The sequence below is a fragment of the Tachypleus tridentatus genome, chromosome 3, assembly GCF_004210375.1.
Source record: "Tachypleus tridentatus isolate NWPU-2018 chromosome 3, ASM421037v1, whole genome shotgun sequence".
In the NCBI taxonomy this organism is placed as follows: Eukaryota; Metazoa; Arthropoda; class Merostomata; order Xiphosura; family Limulidae; genus Tachypleus; species Tachypleus tridentatus.
The window spans coordinates 117606702-117624800 of NC_134827.1; the positions used below are offsets into that span (position 1 = coordinate 117606702).

Consider the following 18099-nt stretch of genomic DNA (forward strand, 5'->3'; position numbering starts at 1 on the left):
AAGTTGCTCTGGGGCCTATTAGGCCCCACTTTTCGTAGGAGTGTTAAATAATTAGTGGAGTTCATAAGATAAATACATGTACCATTTATCCCAACCAAAGAAGAGAAATCCGGTGGTGAAAGTCCTATGCTTAATAAAAGCAAAATGACTTATAGTATAAACAAAAAGTGTCAAACATTTTGTACACATGCAAGTTACACGGTTATACGTTAAATTAACACTAATAACAATATTACAATCACAAGACCCAACTAACATACAACACTAAGAAGTTATAACTCACGTTATTTACTGTCACTAGACAAAAATTTTGAAAATCTCAACTCTCACCTGACGAAAGAGAATTGCCATAAGATGCTGAACTTCTGGTTGAACAGCATTTTACAGAATGAAACAATAAAAATTTTGGGTGGACTTTACAAATTAGTCTAAATGATAAAATATGCTGTAAATAGTCTCTACCCCATGTCGCCGACTTACACGAAAACCTAAATAAACCCACCATAATTTTAAGCAGTGTTAACGCCACCTTCTGTGACTTTTTTTAAAAGTGTTTACTTATCCAATTTAATAAAAACAAAGCCACCCCAGTGCCACAGGGGTATATCTGCGAACTAAAAGTGCTATAAACTGGGTTTCGACGAACGGTGGGCTGAGTACAGATAGCCTATTGTTGTAGCTTTGATCTTAACTTCAGATAAACACTCAAGGTCTAGACAGCTTCTTTGTCAAAAAGTAAAATGTTTGTTGACTTTGTCTAGTCTTAGTTTGTTGAAAGAAACAAAACTCAACTTTCACATTGTATTAATAATTAAACAATAACACAGTTCAGTGTTAAAATGGGATAATAGTTACATTTCAAATACATATGTAAATAGAGATATGTAATTTATTTAACAAATATATTTTCAAATTTCCTGAATTCATATACGCGTCATGTGGTCGTCATTTGTGTTTATTTGTTTTAAATAAATGTTCATCGTTATTAATCACAGTTTTTAATTAGTTTTTTTGCTGTTATTCCTACTTTAATGCAATGTGCACAATGGACTATCTCTGCTCTGTCCATTGCGGGAACCAAACCACAAATTTCAGCATTGTAAGTTCATAAATTTGCCCCTGAACCTCAATGGAACTGATTTGTCATGTCCAAGAGGTTAATGCACTCGACTCGTAATCTGAGGGTTGCGAGTTCAAATCTTCATCACACCAAAGATTCTCGTTCTTTCAGCCGTGGTGGCGTTATTATGTTACGGTCAATCCCACTATTCGTTGGTAAAAAAGTAGCCTAATAGTTAGCAGGAGGTTGCGATAACTAGCTGCCTTCCTTCTAGTCTTACATTACTAAATTAAGGAAGGCTAGCGCAAATAGGCCTTGCGTAGCTTTGCGTGAAATTCAAAAACAAACCAATAAACAATACTAGTGTCTGTATTATTTGTTTGAGTGTAGTATACCACATCTACTTTCTACAGAGTTGAGTACATATTATATTCAAACTATTTTAAATATGCAAATCAGCAAGTGATTTGTCAACTACAGCCAATATGAAGTCATAGGTGAATTGTATGCATCATAACTACGTTTAATCTTTGATTACCGGGTTGTAGGTAGTTTGGTGCTACTGAATATTGATTGCTTTTTTGTAAGAATGTATAACAGCCCTTTTGGACAATATATCAGGCCATAAATTTTTTTTTTTTTTAGATTAGAGATGTTGATTTTTCCAGATTGAATATCAGTTGTACTTAATGGTATTGGAAAACAAAGGAATAGGATCAAATTGGAGATCAAGACCATTCAAAATGAGACCTACATTAAGTCGTATATTGACTGTAATAGGCAAAATGTGGGATTTTGTAACACGTGAAAATATACGAACACAAGGATTTGTGGCAAAAGCTGTCCACGTCTCCCTGAATCCACTCAACAGTACACAGCATAATCAAGAAGGTTCTTACTTAAGAAAATTGAAACAAATCGCGTGCATTCGTGATGATGAGAAAATTACTTGCAAACTCTATCTTTGTCAGCCTAAGAAGGTCGAAACGCTGTTCTGTACTTTAATTAAAGTGCTAATACTCATACCAGCCATCTTGAGAATACAAGTAGCTTTCACAACATATCTTATCAAGAAACTGAGAGCGAAATGGACCTTCATGCTATAAAAAAAAAAAAAAAAAAAGAATTGATGAAACCATTGCCTTTGGATTTCTCTGTCATTGGACTGTTGAAACGTGTGCTGAGGAACTTCCATCCTGGTATACCAGCTGAATAGTGAAAAGCTGTTAGGATTTGAATATAGCTGCTTTATTAAGGAGCATTTTGCAATAGTAACTATACTGCAGGACTTCTGCCAAAATTCACAATCGTAAACGAGAACATTGTTGCATGTAGACATGAACTACGACAACCTTTTTTTGGTTTCGAATTTCGCGCAAAGCTACTCGAGGGCTATCTTCGCTAGCCGTCCCTAACTTTGCAGTGTAAGACTAGAGGGAAGGCAACTAGTCATCACCACCCACCGCCAACTCTTTTACCAACGAATAGTGGGATTGACCGTCACATTATAACGACCCCACGGCTAAAAGGGCGAGCATGTTTGGTGCGATCGGGATTCGAACCCGCGACCCTCGGATTACGAGTCGAACGCCTTAACACACTTGGCCATGCCGGGCCCCTACGACAACGTAGTGAAGTTACAAGATCGTTTTAATATAATAGGAATCTAAATATATTTTTTAACTGTGTACTTGGTCTGTGCAAGTTTTTCATATTTTAATTATTTTACTCGTTTGGGTTGGATTTTTTTTTCAGAATGTTTAGAGTAATTTTGTTTAGATTTTATTTTTGCATTGCTTGGACTTTAAAATAAGGAAAAATAATGCTCCATCATCAGACATAGTTTCTAAAAAAAATTAATGTTAAATTGTATATTTCCAACTTAACTGAATATGGGAAAAATAGAGTAGAAAATATAAAAAATATATACATCGCCCACAACTCCTCATGGCGTTAGGTACTGTTTTTTTTTAATTTCGCACAAAGCTACTCGAGGGCTATCTGCACTAGCCGTCCCTAATTTAGCAGTGTAAGACTAGAGGGAAGGCAGCTAGTCATCACCACCCACCTCCAACTCTTTTATCAACGAATAGTGGGATTGACCTTCACTTTATAACGCCCCCACGGCTGAAAGCGCCAGCATGTGTGGTGCGACAGGGATGCGAACCCGTGACCCTCAGTTACGAGTCGCACGCCTTTACCACCCTGGCGCTAGGTATACAAAAAAACAATCCTATTATGTTCATAGGTGTATTTATATCAATAATTCCAATTCTCTTGCTTGTAAAACTGTCTACCAGCAATGTTAAAATCCTTAGATTTTTTTTAAAATAAAATTCGTCGTCACGTGGTCTTTTCAATTAGCGTCCATTTGAAAAATTCGCCAATTTTAATTGAAAATGTAGCACTTAATGATTATTTATCAAGCTCAGTTTTATTAATAAAAGTGTATTACCATTAATTAATTACGAAGATTCAGTGTTTTATTGAGTCAACGCAGATCAAATCGTTACTCACAAAGCTTGGATCATAATTTGCGAAACATTATAACCAACAGGCTAGGTACAACATTATTAACCATAATAAACAAACTTTCTATTTTTAACACGAATAAGTCATCCAAGACTAGCATTCACCAGCTCGCTTAACCTTTACGTAATTCTGACGTCACACAGATTAGCAACTGGGTATTTTTACAGATACTGATGTGTTTGACAAATACGTTTTCAGTTAAATTTTATTTAAAACTTATCACGTCAACATGTGATCTATATTGAATAATGCTACAATGGAAATTCCTAAACAGTTTATTTCTATAAACTAAAAATGAATAGATATTTTATAGGTTTTCAGCACGTTTCAATAACCTTGCGATATTCATTTTTGAGTTTGTGTTTAGTCATATTTTTGACGGTTAAAGAAATAGAAACCCAACAGCTCGATAAATCAAGTTCAAACATATTTCAGTAACAACAACAACCATTTTACATAGTAGATAGTTTGGGCCTGTGTGTACCAGTGATATATCCTTTTATACTTTCCTTATTTAAAAAAATAAAAACTCCTTCCCTTGAAGTAAATCGTGAGATTATGAAACAAACATTTTTAATGCAACAGTGACGGTTATTTCAAAAAATTTTATTACGAAAATCACATATCAAATTTTGATAACATATAAATATTATAAACAAAAAACAGGATCCAACTTTTCATGTAAAAAGAAAAAAATATATAATCAGGGCTATTGATAGAACAATTATTACATCCCCAAATTTTACTAAAAATATCGAAAATAACTTCTTAAGCCTAAAAATTCACGTTCTAAGATTTTAACAGAAGATATAAATAAACGCTTTAAAGAAACATCTAAAGGTGTTCTTACGGCATACTTAGAGCATGAAATATAGGTTTATGGCTATTTAAAAAACAAAATAAGTTTGTGGATGGAATGTTTATTATTTTAGTTCTATTATATAGAATAATTTGTATTATTAGCTCACTAAACTCTTAACATATTTAGAATATGGCCAAAAATATTTAACAGTACAGATACCCAATTGATGAAGCAATGCATTATAACCTTTATAAAGAAGGTTTTTTATATTATATTACTTACACTTGTTACTTTTAAGTTATATTCTAGATATTATATTAAAGCACATAGAAATGAAACCCAACACATTAGATCACCTAACAGATATAAGGTAGTATATTAGAGTACAACATTTGTGGATAAACGTCATTATTTCAAAAATATTGTACTAAATCCAAAAGCAATTATTGATTATTTGATAGCACTGAATATTATAATATGTTAGGTTTATACACAGAGATATGTAAGTACAGGTTTCAAAATTTAAATGTTAAGAGAAAGCACTGAATATTATTCTAATTGAACTACTTTTATGGAAGAGAAATAGAAATGAAGTACCCGATATTATTCTGAGGTACCTTTACACTAAAAAGTTAGAGAACTTTGAATATTATTCCAAAATGTGTTTACAGAAGTAAGCAAGAAATATTCATCACTGGATATATTTTTTATTTAAGTTATGTTTGTAGTACACAGAAGATTTTGAGTACCGTACCTGTCTTACTTTAATAAGTATATTTATAGGATATAGAAATGAAGCTTTATATATAATATAATCCACACAGAACACAGCAGAAGGAACCCACACTACAGGATCATACCCTGCTTAACTATGTTACAGTATGTAGCAAAAGAAACCCACGTGTTATACAAGTTTTATAATTCTGTAAGTTATGTAACTAAAAATCTTCATCTGTTGTTGTGTAACTACAAATGATGGTACACCACACAACTTACTATAATGTTACACTTCTTGTTACACAATTGTGTAATGTTGTACGTGTTGTATAACAGTGGAATGTTGCATTTGTTACACAATCTTTCACATAATGCTTGTACAGTACTTAAGTGTACAAACAATTTTCCAGGCCAGTACAAAGTTGTTTCCATCACAACCTTCTTATAATATGTAACACACATTCTACAAATTGTTAGGTCTCAATACAAGTACCTTAATAAATCTTGTATTCAATAAAGACAAAAATAATCATTAAGCTAAAACACCTGGTCTTATAATTAAAATTGTTGTTACATTATTATACCTTCCAATTTGTTTTTAGTTAACAATCGATACACAGAGGTGTATGTGCCTAATACTCTATTTCTTTGAACACTTCTTACCATAAATATACACAATCACAGTCAGTGTCATAAAGAATGAAACATTTATACTCTACAAGTATTGTTCTCAACTATATTTTCAATGTTTTAATTGGAATGTCAGATAGAGGGCATATGGTATTAAAATCAAATACATTTGTAAAAGTAGGCCTAGAGTTCTAGATACTGATATCAAAGACCTTCACATTTGAGTAGTACTGAGACAGCAATAAGTGATTTGCTAATCATTTAAAGGATTTCAGAAGAATTATTTTTTAATTATTGCATATATTCAGTTAAATGATTCAATAACCAAGACAAGCAAGTTTATTTTTTCAATTCATTGTAGAACCATTAGTGCAACACTTGTTTGAGCAGCGTTTGTAAACTTAGGCTTATCCCATACAACAGTGAACAGGTGAAAGATAAAAGAAAATTTTTGGGGTTCCATTGACTGTACCTCAAATTATTTTCACAAAATAACTTTAAAAACACCCAATGAAAGATTGTTACAACACTAACATGACAGAAACATTGTACAATTACAATATTCGTCATAGTGTTACTCTCCTATTCTTCAGAAAATCACAATGAAAATCTCACACCTAATTTTAAACACACACACAACCTCACAGTCACACTTTAAATGGTTTTAAAACAATACTTGTTTATGAGCTTTACATAAGTTATAAATCAGAAAAATAGTTGTTACAGTTAGAAAACTTAGAAACATCAAAAAAGGCTTAGAATACGTTTAGCTTGTGTGGAGAAAGCACGATGTTTACATTATAGACCAACATCATATCTAATTCTTGTACATTTTAAATTCAGAAGTCAACCTGATCTTCATTTATATCTTCAAGTTGAAACCTGCACATTTTGATAATTACAATTAAATAAAAGAATTACAATAACATACACGATAACGATGATAGATGCAAGATTCAGCATATCAGGAACTGATTTAATTAGGTATTCTGTACACTGTCATTTTTAATCTCAAGATGAAAATACTCGTTAACTTTATACAAACATCCATTGAACTTATGCTCCTCTTAACATCAATAGATTATTTTCTTTTTATTACTTTAATTAAAAATAACTTTAATAAAATTATATCAGGTTGTACATACTTATTAAATCGCATATAACAGTTAAATTGTTGTTTCTGTTGTCCAAAAATTATTTAATACCCAATATCTCTAACAAAAAAGTTATTCTTCAAAAAGTAGAGTGAAAATCAGAACAGTCATCTGTATAACAGTCAGTAAGTAAAAAAAACAGTTTTGTTAACACTACAAGATTTAAAATTGTGAAATTAGTAAGAATTAGTGAATGAGTCCCAAGTTGTGCATACTGTCACCCTTATTGTCACAATGAATCCCAAGTTGTGCACCCTTATTGTCACAAGTATCTTTACTCAGCCACATCAGATACTGACATTTGTTTTTTAAACACCCAAACTTCATTTCTTCTTCCAAAAGGTTTAAATGGAGGATCAAACCCAGCCCGACAAAAACTCAATAAATCGGCCTCTGCGGGATTTTCCAATTTAGACTTCAAGGACTCAAATTCTTTTTTCCAGTCAGCATCCTTGGCAAATCCTCCAAAGGTTCTGAGAGAAATAAGACCAGAAATAATATATAAGAATACCAAAACAGTCATAATATTCTATATCTTGGACAGTTTCCTTCTAGCCTATGTATTGATGGATTCCTCAAAGTCAGTCAGTTAGAACCTATTATAGCTGATTAGTCCATGCAAATATGAATTATTACTAACTTCACAAAGTAGGAGAGTAATAACTTATTACAACTTTAATCCACTGAATAAACTATTGTATCCAACATGTAGTTTTTCCTACAACAGTCTAAACGTTTCAAATACATTACATGTGGATCCTAGGTTTAGTTTTCCAACACACTGCTGTCTTATCTTAAATTTAGATAACACCTACAATACTATCATATTTTACCTCACAAATACTTCACGTGATGGAGACTTGACCAGATACATATCTGGATCTATCGGTTTCGGAGGATCATTCAAAGATGATGACAAAAAGAAAGAGACAGTATAGTCTCTCTCTTTTCCTTCCTCAGTACTGACTTGAAACAAAACAGGTGCCGTCATGTCCATCGAAGCACCTGTTTAGTGTTTTAAGGAAGTTATATTTATTAATACAAGACTACAAAAACTGAAAAAGTAACCAACATAGATGAATAACACAAACACACAACATGCTTACAACATAAAAGATAAGGGTTCACTACTAGTGGATTTTCTAAAATATTAACAAACACACTGGTTAATTACTCCAGGATATCCAATAGCAGAATTTGATGTTAACTAAATAGAATATTACCCGATTCATTCTGCCCGTTAATGTAACCAAACAGTCGATGAAACTCTTCCCGTCCAAACTCATCGGGTAATTTACCAGACAACTTCAGTGTTACCCACTGGGTTTCTGGATAAGATCGAATCTCAAAATCCTGTCAAGTGAAATCAGAAGTTACTCTAGAAACTCACCACAAAAAAAATACACGAAACAAACGTGTTTGTTAAAGTTAGGGTCTTTTGTATGTTTTAACTTCTAAAACTTCCACTTTCAGACTTATGGATAAGTATTTACAGTAAAAAAACAAACATCTATTCTGATAAAAATTTATCTTTTCAGACATCATAGAAAAGTACACTATGGAGAAAAGAGTCATCTCTAACCTATGTTATGAAAAATGAATGAAGTAAGATATGATAATGGTGAACCATTTTATCATTTCTTATTTCTCTTCTGCTGTTGTCCTTCATAATTACTTTCATGCTTTATCAGAAGAATTCTGAGACACCTTTCCCCAGTTAAAGTGATCAACTCCTAAGTATCAGACATCTACAGTTTGGGTATCATTCTAGAGTAAAAACTTATTACATTTTGTACAGTGTACATTATATGTAAGAAAAACCCTCAGGTAAGAGTGATAAAATAAAGGAAGGACATGAATTTCAACATAAAAAGTATTTTTTTTTTATAACTGATAACAGATTTTAAGGTTAATTTAGGGTTTCTCATAATAAAACTGTCCACTGTGTAAGAACTGTTGACTGTATAAAGAGAATACAGTAACAATAAAACTGTCCCCTGAGTAAGAACTGTTGAACTTATAAAGACAGTGCAGTAATAATAAAACTGTCCCCTGTGTAATAACTGTTGAACTTCTAAAGACAGTGCAGTAATAATAAAACTGTCCCCTGTGTAATAACTGTTGAACTTCTAAAGACAGTGCAGTAATAATAAAACTGTCCCCTGTGTAATAACTGTTGAACTTATAAAGACAGTGCAGTAATAATAAAACTGTCCCCTGTGTAATAACTGTTGAACTTATAAAGACAGTGCAGTAATAATTACAACTTATGAAATTCAGTTCAGTCACAACACATGCAGAACCAAATGGTTTTTTCAAATCCTTCCTTTGGGATTAGCCGCTGGACACTGGATTCAAAGATCCACAGTTTCAGTCCCGTTGTTGTAAAAAAGGAAAAAAAAAAGTCATGCTGTGAACTTAAGGGTCACAGATAAATCCTAAAAGCCAAATGTTACTAGTCAGATAACCCGACAGATGACAGAGGGGAAATATTTAACTGTCTTTACTAGGGATGACTAGTACACAGATAACCAATACCAGTAGCGTTACACGACACACACTGTAACACACAGATAACCAATACCAGTAGCGTTACACAACACATACTGTAACACACAGATAACTAATACCAGTAGCGTTACACGACACATACTGTAACACACAGATAACTAATGCCACTGTCATATGCCAAATATTATACTATACAAATAACATTATGTTACTGAATCTGTACATAAATATAAACTATAACTCAGATGTTACAATTAACAGTATGTTACTAAATCTGTACATAAATATAAACTATAACTCAGATGTTACAAATAACAGTATGTTACTAAATCTGTACATAAATATAAACTATAACTCAGATGTTACAAATAACAGTGTTACTAAATCTGTACATAAATCTAAACTATAACTCAGATGTTACAAATAACATTATATTACTAAATCTGTACATAAATATAAACTATAACTCAGATGTTACAAATAACAGTATGTTACTAAATCTGAACATAAATATAAACTATAACTCAGATGTTACAAATAACAGTATGTTACTAAATCTGAACATAAATATAAACTATAACTCAGATGTATAGGAGGTTATATTACTCACACAATCTAAACTATAACTCAGATGTATGGAAGGTTATATTACTTACATCAGTTTTCTTAACGACTTCATACTTGGGTTCTTCACTTCCAGTTACACACTTTTAATGAATTTTAGAAAAACATCTATAACTGAGACTAGAAAGTATAATAAATCTGTACATTGTACTATAGACTCAGATGTTACAAATAAATTATGTTACGTACATTGTACTGAGACTAGATGTTAAAATAAAATGTTACAAATCTGAACTGAGACTATAACTCAGATAAAAATAACATCGTTACTGAGACTAACAGAAATAAAACTCGACATAGGAGGTTATATTACTGAGACTCTAGAGAAATTAATTACTTACATCAGTTTTCTTAACGACTTCATACTTGGGTTCTTCACTTCCAGTTACAGCACTTTTAATGAACTTTAGAAACGACATCGTACTGAGACTAGAGAAATAAAACGACATTGTACTGAGACTAGAGAAATAAAACGACATCGTACTGAGACTAGAGAAATAAAACGACATTGTACTGAGACTAGAGAAATAAAACGACATTGTACTGAGACTAGAGAAATAAAACGACATTGTACTGAGACTAGAGAAATAAAATGACATTGTACTGAGACTAGAGAAATAAAATCAGTTAGTACAGGCCATACACAAACAGTCCTAATAAACTTCAGATATATCTCCTGCTACAAACTAAAGAGAAACAGAGATCAGTTACTAATGGTAATAGTGTAGTTTTAACAAACTACTTATTTAACTCTCTTTAGACACTTAAAATACTTTCAAGAACAGTAGTTCTAGTCAGTTTGGTAAATCTTCTGCTAGGCTGGCAGTCTCTGTAGCATTATAAAATTAATTTTTTACACAACATTTGTTTTTAAATGATATTTTGAACTTTATGTCAAGTTACAATCATAAGAGTATACTGGTCCAGAAGAGGCTGTTGATAGATATTAGGAAACTTTTACGTTATTTTGTATTGTTGTCAGTTTAGAGCTCTATTTTAACCTAAAAATGACAGGAATAATTAATGTTGGCACCAAAAACTGTTGTGTGAAGTTTTCTCAAACCTTCACTGTTGCCATGTTGCATGGATAGACAGTGGGTAACTACTATATACACAGAACAGTCACATAAATAAATTATATCCATGGACCACATACAAGTTCTTACACAGACTACTAACAGTACGTAGTGAACGGTTTCCTATAACACAGTTCTTAATAGTATGGGTTTATAATAGTTGCTGAACCGGTTATTTAACACAGTTCTTAATAGTATGGGTTTATAGTAGTTGCTTAACCCGTTATTTAACACAGTTCTTAATCGGATAGGTGTATAGTAGTTGCTGAACCCGTTATTTAACACAGTTCTTAATCGGATGGGTTTATAGTAGTTGCTGAACCCGTTATTTAACACAGTTCTTAATCGGATGGGTTTATAGTAGTTGCTGAACCCGTTATTTAACACAGTTCTTAATCGGATAGGTTTATAGTAGTTGCTTAACCCGTTATTTAACAGTTCTTAATCGGATAGGTTTATAGTAGTTGCTTAACCCGTTATTTAACACAGTTCTTAATAGTATGGGTTTATAGTAGTTGCTTAACCCGTTATTTAACACAGTTCTTAATCGGATGGGTTTATAGTAGTTGCTGAACCCATTATTTAACACAGTTCTTAATCGGATAGGTTTATAGTAGTTGCTTAACCCGTTATTTAACACAGTTCTTAATAGGATGGGTTTATAGTAGTTGCTGAACCCGTTATTTAACACAGTTCTTAATCGGATGGGTTTATAGTAGTTGCTGAACCCGTTATTTAACACAGTTCTTAATCGGATGGGTTTATAGTAGTTGCTGAACCCGTTATTTAACACAGTTCTTAATCGGATGGGTTTATAGTAGTTGCTGAACCGGTTATTTAACACAGTTCTTAATCGGATAGGTTTATAGTAGTTGCTTAACCCGTTATTTAACACAGTTCTTAATCGGATGGGTTTATAGTAGTTGCTGAACCCGTTATTTAACACAGTTCTTAATCGGATGGGTTTATAGTAGTTGCTGAACCCGTTATTTAACAGTTCTTAATCGGATGGGTTTATAGTAGTTGCTTAACCCGTTATTTAACACAGTTCTTAATAGTATGGGTTTATAGTAGTTGCTGAACCCGTTATTTAACACAGTTCTTAATCGGATAGGTTTATAGTAGTTGCTGAACCCGTTATTTAACACAGTTCTTAATCGGATAGGTTTATAATAGTTGCTGAACCCGTTATTTAACACAGTTCTTAATAGTATGGGTTTATAGTAGTTGCTTAACCCGTTATTTAACACAGTTCTTAATCGGATAGGTTTATAGTAGTTGCTTAACCCGTTATTTAACAGTTCTTAATCGGATAGGTTTATAGTAGTTGCTGAACCCGTTATTTAACACAGTTCTTAATCGGATGGGTTTATAGTAGTTGCTGAACCCGTTATTTAACACAGTTCTTAATAGTATGGGTTTATAATAGTTGCTGAACCCGTTATTTAACACAGTTCTTAATAGTATGGGTTTATAGTAGTTGCTGAACTGGTTATTTAACACAGTTCTTAATCGGATGGGTTTATAGTAGTTGCTGAACCCGTTATTTAACACAGTTCTTAATCGGATAGGTTTATAGTAGTTGCTGAACCCGTTATTTAACACAGTTCTTAATCGGATAGGTTTATAGTAGTTGCTGAACCCGTTATTTAACACAGTTCTTAATCGGATGGGTTTATAGTAGTTGCTGAACCGGTTATTTAACACAGTTCTTAATCGGATGGGTTTATAGTAGTTGCTGAACCCTTTATTTAACAGTTCTTAATCGGATAGGTTTATAGTAGTTGCTGAACCCGTTATTTAACACAGTTCTTAATCGGATGGGTTTATAGTAGTTGCTGAACCCGTTATTTAACAGTTCTTAATCGGATAGGTTTATAGTAGTTGCTTAACCCGTTATTTAACACAGTTCTTAATAGTATGGGTTTATAGTAGTTGCTGAACCGGTTATTTAACACAGTTCTTAATCGGATGGGTTTATAGTAGTTGCTGAACCCGTTATTTAACACAGTTCTTAATCGGATGGGTTTATAGTAGTTGCTTAACCCGTTATTTAACACAGTTCTTAATCGGATAGGTTTATAGTAGTTGCTGAACCCGTTATTTAACACAGTTCTTAATAGTATGGGTTTATAGTAGTTGCTGAACCCGTTATTTAACACAGTTCTTAATCGGATGGGTTTATAGTAGTTGCTGAACCCGTTATTTAACACAGTTCTTAATCGGATAGGTTTATAATAGTTGCTGAACCCGTTATTTAACACAGTTCTTAATCGGATAGGTTTATAATAGTTGCTGAACCCGTTATTTAAAACAGTTCTTAATAGTATGGGTTTATAGTAGTTGCTGAACCGGTTATTTAACACAGTTCTTAATCGGATGGGTTTATAGTAGTTGCTGAACCCGTTATTTAACACAGTTCTTAATCGGATGGGTTTATAGTAGTTGCTGAACCCGCTATTTAACACAGTTCTTAATCGGATGGGTTTATAGTAGTTGCTGAACCCGTTATTTAACACAGTTCTTAATCGGATAGGTTTATGGTAGTTGCTGAACCCGTTATTTAACACAGTTCTTAATCGGATGGGTTTATAGTAGTTGCTGAACCCGTTATTTAACACAGTTCTTAATCGGATGGGTTTATAGTAGTTGCTGAACCCGTTATTTAACACAGTTCTTAATCGGATGGGTTTATAGTAGTTGCTGAACCCGTTATTTAACACAGTTCTTAATCGGATGGGTTTATAGTAGTTGCTGAACCCGTTATTTAACACAGTTCTTAATCGGATGGGTTTATAGTAGTTGCTGAACCCGTTATTTAACACAGTTCTTAATCGGATGGGTTTATAGTAGTTGCTGAACCGGTTATTTAACACAGTTCTTAATCGGATGGGTTTATAGTAGTTGCTGAACCCGTTATTTAACACAGTTCTTAATAGTATGGGTTTATAGTAGTTGCTGAACCCGTTATTTAACAGAATTCGTAAAGAGTGATTAACAATTACCAAGTTAAAAACTTGTAACTTAGATAGACATCTAGCACAGTAAAAGTGAATTTTGAGTTTTCCTAAAATTTAAAAGATATTTGTTATACCCAACCTTCATAAATAAATAAATATAAATGTATGTTTATAAGAAATAATGGATTTGTAAAGACCATTATTCTTAGCATTTTACTTAAGTTGTGAATGGTTTAATGTGATATTTTTATGTTCACAACATATTGGTTCTTACAACGAGATCAACAATCATCTTTCTTGAATCAAGAAGGTTCAAAGTTATCAAAAACAATGGCTAATCTTTCATTAAAAATTATTGTTAAATAGAATCCCCTGATAGTTTTAAAACCATTTGATCACAAGAGATACATTTACCACACTTTTGTCATTTTTATATCAATTAACTGATTTTCACTGTTAGTCTTGGTTTCAATCAAATCTACCTTTCAAAGATACTAACAGTGACAGTTTCAGTACTGAATTTCATCAGGACTCTGCTTCACAATTATACAAACACTCTATCCAGTATTTGGATTTAATTACAAAAATTATTAATAGAACACACAATTACTAGTTATAGTGTTTCATAAAGAGGCATTAAAGAAATCGAAAAATTGTATAGAGAAACTAATTTCTTACATCTATTAATAATACATGTAGATTACACAAGTTTAAGGCTACCATCCATCACATTCACCATACTGGTGTTCTAGAGTTTATTTCTCTAGTGTTACCATGTGCAAAAGAAAGATTACTGACGTTAACCAGACCTACACATTTACCAGTAAAGGTAAGATGAAATGAGCTAACGAAATGAAACACTCATTAAAATTCACTGTGTGTCAAAAGTTTGTTTTTTATTTGTTTACATGTGTATATTGTAGTATGGAACACATGGAGTCTACCAAATTGCTTCACACATGCTAAGAATACTTTTAATTGAGACTTATTAACAGTTGTTAACTCTGGGCAACTGAAACTTCTGATAATTATCCAAGTCTAGTTTGAATCAACAGATTTCTATTAACAGTTGTTAACTCTGGGCAACTGAAATTTCTGATAATTCTCCAAGTCTGGTTTGAATCAACAGATTTCAGTTGTTCCACAACCATTTCAACTGTAATTGTCAGGATTTTTTCCAACTTCTTTTTGGTGTGTCTTTTGTGTCGAGTCTTCCTTCAAATTATAGAATCCAACTACTTTCAGCTAGTTAAACAAGTCAACAGAAACCATTCATAACCATGTAGACCAAATTAACATGTTAATTCCAACAGTTTTATAAGAATACTCAACTAGTAAGAGTTATAGATAACTTATAAAATCACAAGAAACTTATATGAAATTTCAAATATTCCAAAACACACATTATAGTGCTAAAAATCAATTGGGTCACAGATCCTCTTTTGACTTGATATGTCGAAAACATAAACCTTAAAACCTGTGTAACAAAATGCCGAATTAAGTTTGAAATACACATAAATAAACCATGACAATTTCAAGAAATTACGAAAGTTTATAAACTGTAACAATTTAATAACAAATTAACAACTACTAAAAAAATAACATTTTCCAAGATCCTGAGAAATATCACAAAAATGTAAACAATATTGAAAATAAATATCTGCATTAATTGTACAAAATTTAAAAATTTATTCCGCCAGGGTAGACAACTTAATCATTTCTCGTTCTGCAACGGTTCGTTACCTATAATTCACTAACCCATAATTTTAACACGTTTTTACTTTTACCTTTATTAAACTTTTTAATGACCGGACACAAACATACATACACCCTGAATAAGTGTATTCCATGGTACTGATACGGTAATAATTTATATTAATACATTGTCGATATTCCTGTTACTGACCATATGAATATTTCTTTTCAACCGTGACCACTCAAAATACCACCAGAAGACAATAATATTAACACTTAATATAAGACAAAATTGGAAGATACCTTAAATAAATTAAAGATTTGCATACATTCAGTTCTTATAAATATTTAAAGACGTCGTATAGTTTAGTTACATACCTCTCAAAAACGATTTAAAACTATACTATAATTTAAATCACAAATGTTTTAAAACTACCTTCCTACTCAACCTCAAAAACGACTTCGATGGCAAATTGGTCACGTGCTGTCACTTCTTAAATCAACGCCTATCGTCGAAAATTCTAAAGCCATTCTACATTTCCGGAAAGAACTTTACCTCAGCATAAAAGCTGAATATCTTGTTATTAAATTAAGAAAACTAACTCCTAAACGGGAGATATGCGAGCTACATCATATCTTCAAGTGTGCAAAATATAAAAAGAGAAAATACCGTAATTTTGTTTAGGTAAATATAAAACGTAGATCAGTTAACACATCTTAAATACAATAAATAATGCAAAAACATGCTCAGAACTGGATATTAAAAAAAAATCATTCATGAAATGTTAAGACGATAGTTATAAATTAATAAATTATTGTTGTTAGTCAAATTTCCAGACAATTATTCAAGTGTTAATTTCACTGTCCAATTTGAAGCTAGTCAGCATCATCCTAGGATCCAGATATAACCTTTCTTGATTTCGAACTACAGATCGAACAACAGGTAACACCCGATGCCGCGGGTTCTGTTTTTCTTTATATTGATAAATGGAACTTACTGTCTCTTTTAAACCGTGCATACAATTGAAAGTGCAGCGAGTAAACAGCAGCGTGACGTCTTGAACTCTAATAAATCTTTTAATTCTTAGCCTAATATGTTAACCTAGAACTGCAACTAATATATAAACTAGAATCAAATATTTTATTACACTTTTGTATTTATAAGAGGACTTCATTATTACGTTTTCAATAATTTTCTACTATTGGACCCAGCGTTACCCATCAATATTTGCATGTTTTCATAAGTGGTCGATTGGGTTCTGTTATAAAAGAAAATAAGTTGGTTTGGTTTGTTTTGAATTTCGCGCAAAGCTACACGAGGGCTATCTACACTAGCCGTCCGTAATTTAGCAGTGTAAGACTAGAGGGAACGCAGCTATTCATCATCACCCACCGCCAACTCTTGGGCTACTCTTTTACCAACGAATAGTGGGATTGACCTTCACATTATACACCCCCACGGCTGGGAGGGTGAGCATGTTTAGCGCGACGCGGGCGTACATTGTAGTCATTGTATCTATAAACAACGTAGGAACAATAATAATGCCCCCACGGCTGAAAGGGCGAACATGTTTGGTGTGACGGGTGTGCCTTAACCACCTGGCCATGCCGGGCCGAAAATAAATTAATCGTGTCTGGAGATATAACGTTTAAGATAAAAGTAAAATATCCTGGGCCACAAAAACAATGCTTTCAATATTTTCGTAAATATAATTAAAATTTGCTAAATCTCACGCAAAGATAGATAATTCGAAGTCGTTACACAATTACTATTACTTTTAAACAGCATACACTTGTATATCATGGTGGTTTGTTTACCTGCGTTTTATTAAAATAAACGGGAAGATGTGGGGGTCTTGCCTATTTGAATTAACTCTTCTGTAAATTTCAACCTATGTTGACTATTTCTCAACAACAGTGTAACTAATCATTTTTCTGGTTTGTTTGTAAATAGATGTGATGTAAACATAAATGCTTTTAATAATTTGGAATAAAGCCTAACAATAGGTAGGTTACAAATAATCAGTCAACATCGTGAGCTAATAGAATAACGCTGACTCTACAGGGGCTCTCTTTCTAAATATAATAGACGAAGATTCATCATTTATTCAGCACTCGATTCCATCAAGGAACATAGGGCCACAATCACTTGCGGATTCTTCAACAGGTTTTTTCTTAAGTGAGTAGGTTAGCCCACTGCACCGTGCCGCCCCTAATTTAGCAGTGTAAGACTAGAGGGAAGGCAGCTAGTCATCACCACCCACCTCCAACTCTTGGGCTACTCTTTTACCAACGAATAGTGGGATTCACTGTCATATTATAACGCCCCCATGGCTGG

The 18099-nt window shown here is 32.7% G+C and overlaps 2 protein-coding genes across 5 annotated transcripts in view; both read right to left on the minus strand.

Annotated features, from left to right (window-relative positions):
• The window catches only part of LOC143247845 (ubiquinone biosynthesis protein COQ4 homolog, mitochondrial-like), a 205633-nt gene extending 205082 nt beyond the window's left edge, over window positions 1-551 (minus strand). The window contains exon 1 of one of the 2 annotated variants that reach the window (XM_076496386.1): window positions 331-547. In XM_076496386.1, coding sequence (XP_076352501.1) covers window positions 331-505 — 175 coding nt within the window. In that variant the 5' untranslated portion in view covers window positions 506-547. Of the gene's footprint in view, window positions 1-330 lie in introns of both variants that reach the window. The other variant, XM_076496387.1, reaches the window with a different exon arrangement.
• A 3631-nt stretch (window positions 552-4182) lies between these two features.
• LOC143247846 (heme-binding protein 1-like) lies at window positions 4183-16330 on the minus strand. 3 transcript variants are annotated; one of them, XM_076496389.1, is made up of 5 exons: window positions 16198-16330; window positions 10372-10459; window positions 8119-8248; window positions 7729-7900; window positions 4183-7368 (listed from the first exon to the last, which is right to left on the minus strand). In XM_076496389.1, exons 2-5 carry the CDS (start codon window positions 10447-10449, stop codon window positions 7170-7172), a joined length of 579 nt encoding a protein of 192 aa, XP_076352504.1. In that variant the 5' UTR covers window positions 10450-10459; window positions 16198-16330; the 3' UTR covers window positions 4183-7169. The 3 variants fall into 3 exon arrangements, with proteins under 3 accessions (XP_076352504.1, XP_076352503.1, XP_076352505.1); XM_076496388.1 differs by having other exon boundaries at window positions 16140-16251; XM_076496390.1 differs by having other exon boundaries at window positions 16065-16223.
• Window positions 16331-18099: the final 1769 nt, after the last annotated feature.

Excerpts from the sequence above, each read along its gene's own strand:
- LOC143247846 (XM_076496389.1), bottom strand. The coding sequence starts at position 10,449 with ATGTCGTTTCTAAAGTTCATTAAAAGTGCTGTAACTGGAAGTGAAGAA. Across the intron at positions 8,249-10,371 it reads AAGTCGTTAAGAAAACTGAT|GATTTTGAGATTCGATCTTA; the intron begins GTAAGTAATTAA and ends TTCACTTGACAG. Across the intron at positions 7,901-8,118 it reads TAACGGGCAGAATGAATCGG|GTGCTTCGATGGACATGACG; the intron begins GTAATATTCTAT and ends AACACTAAACAG.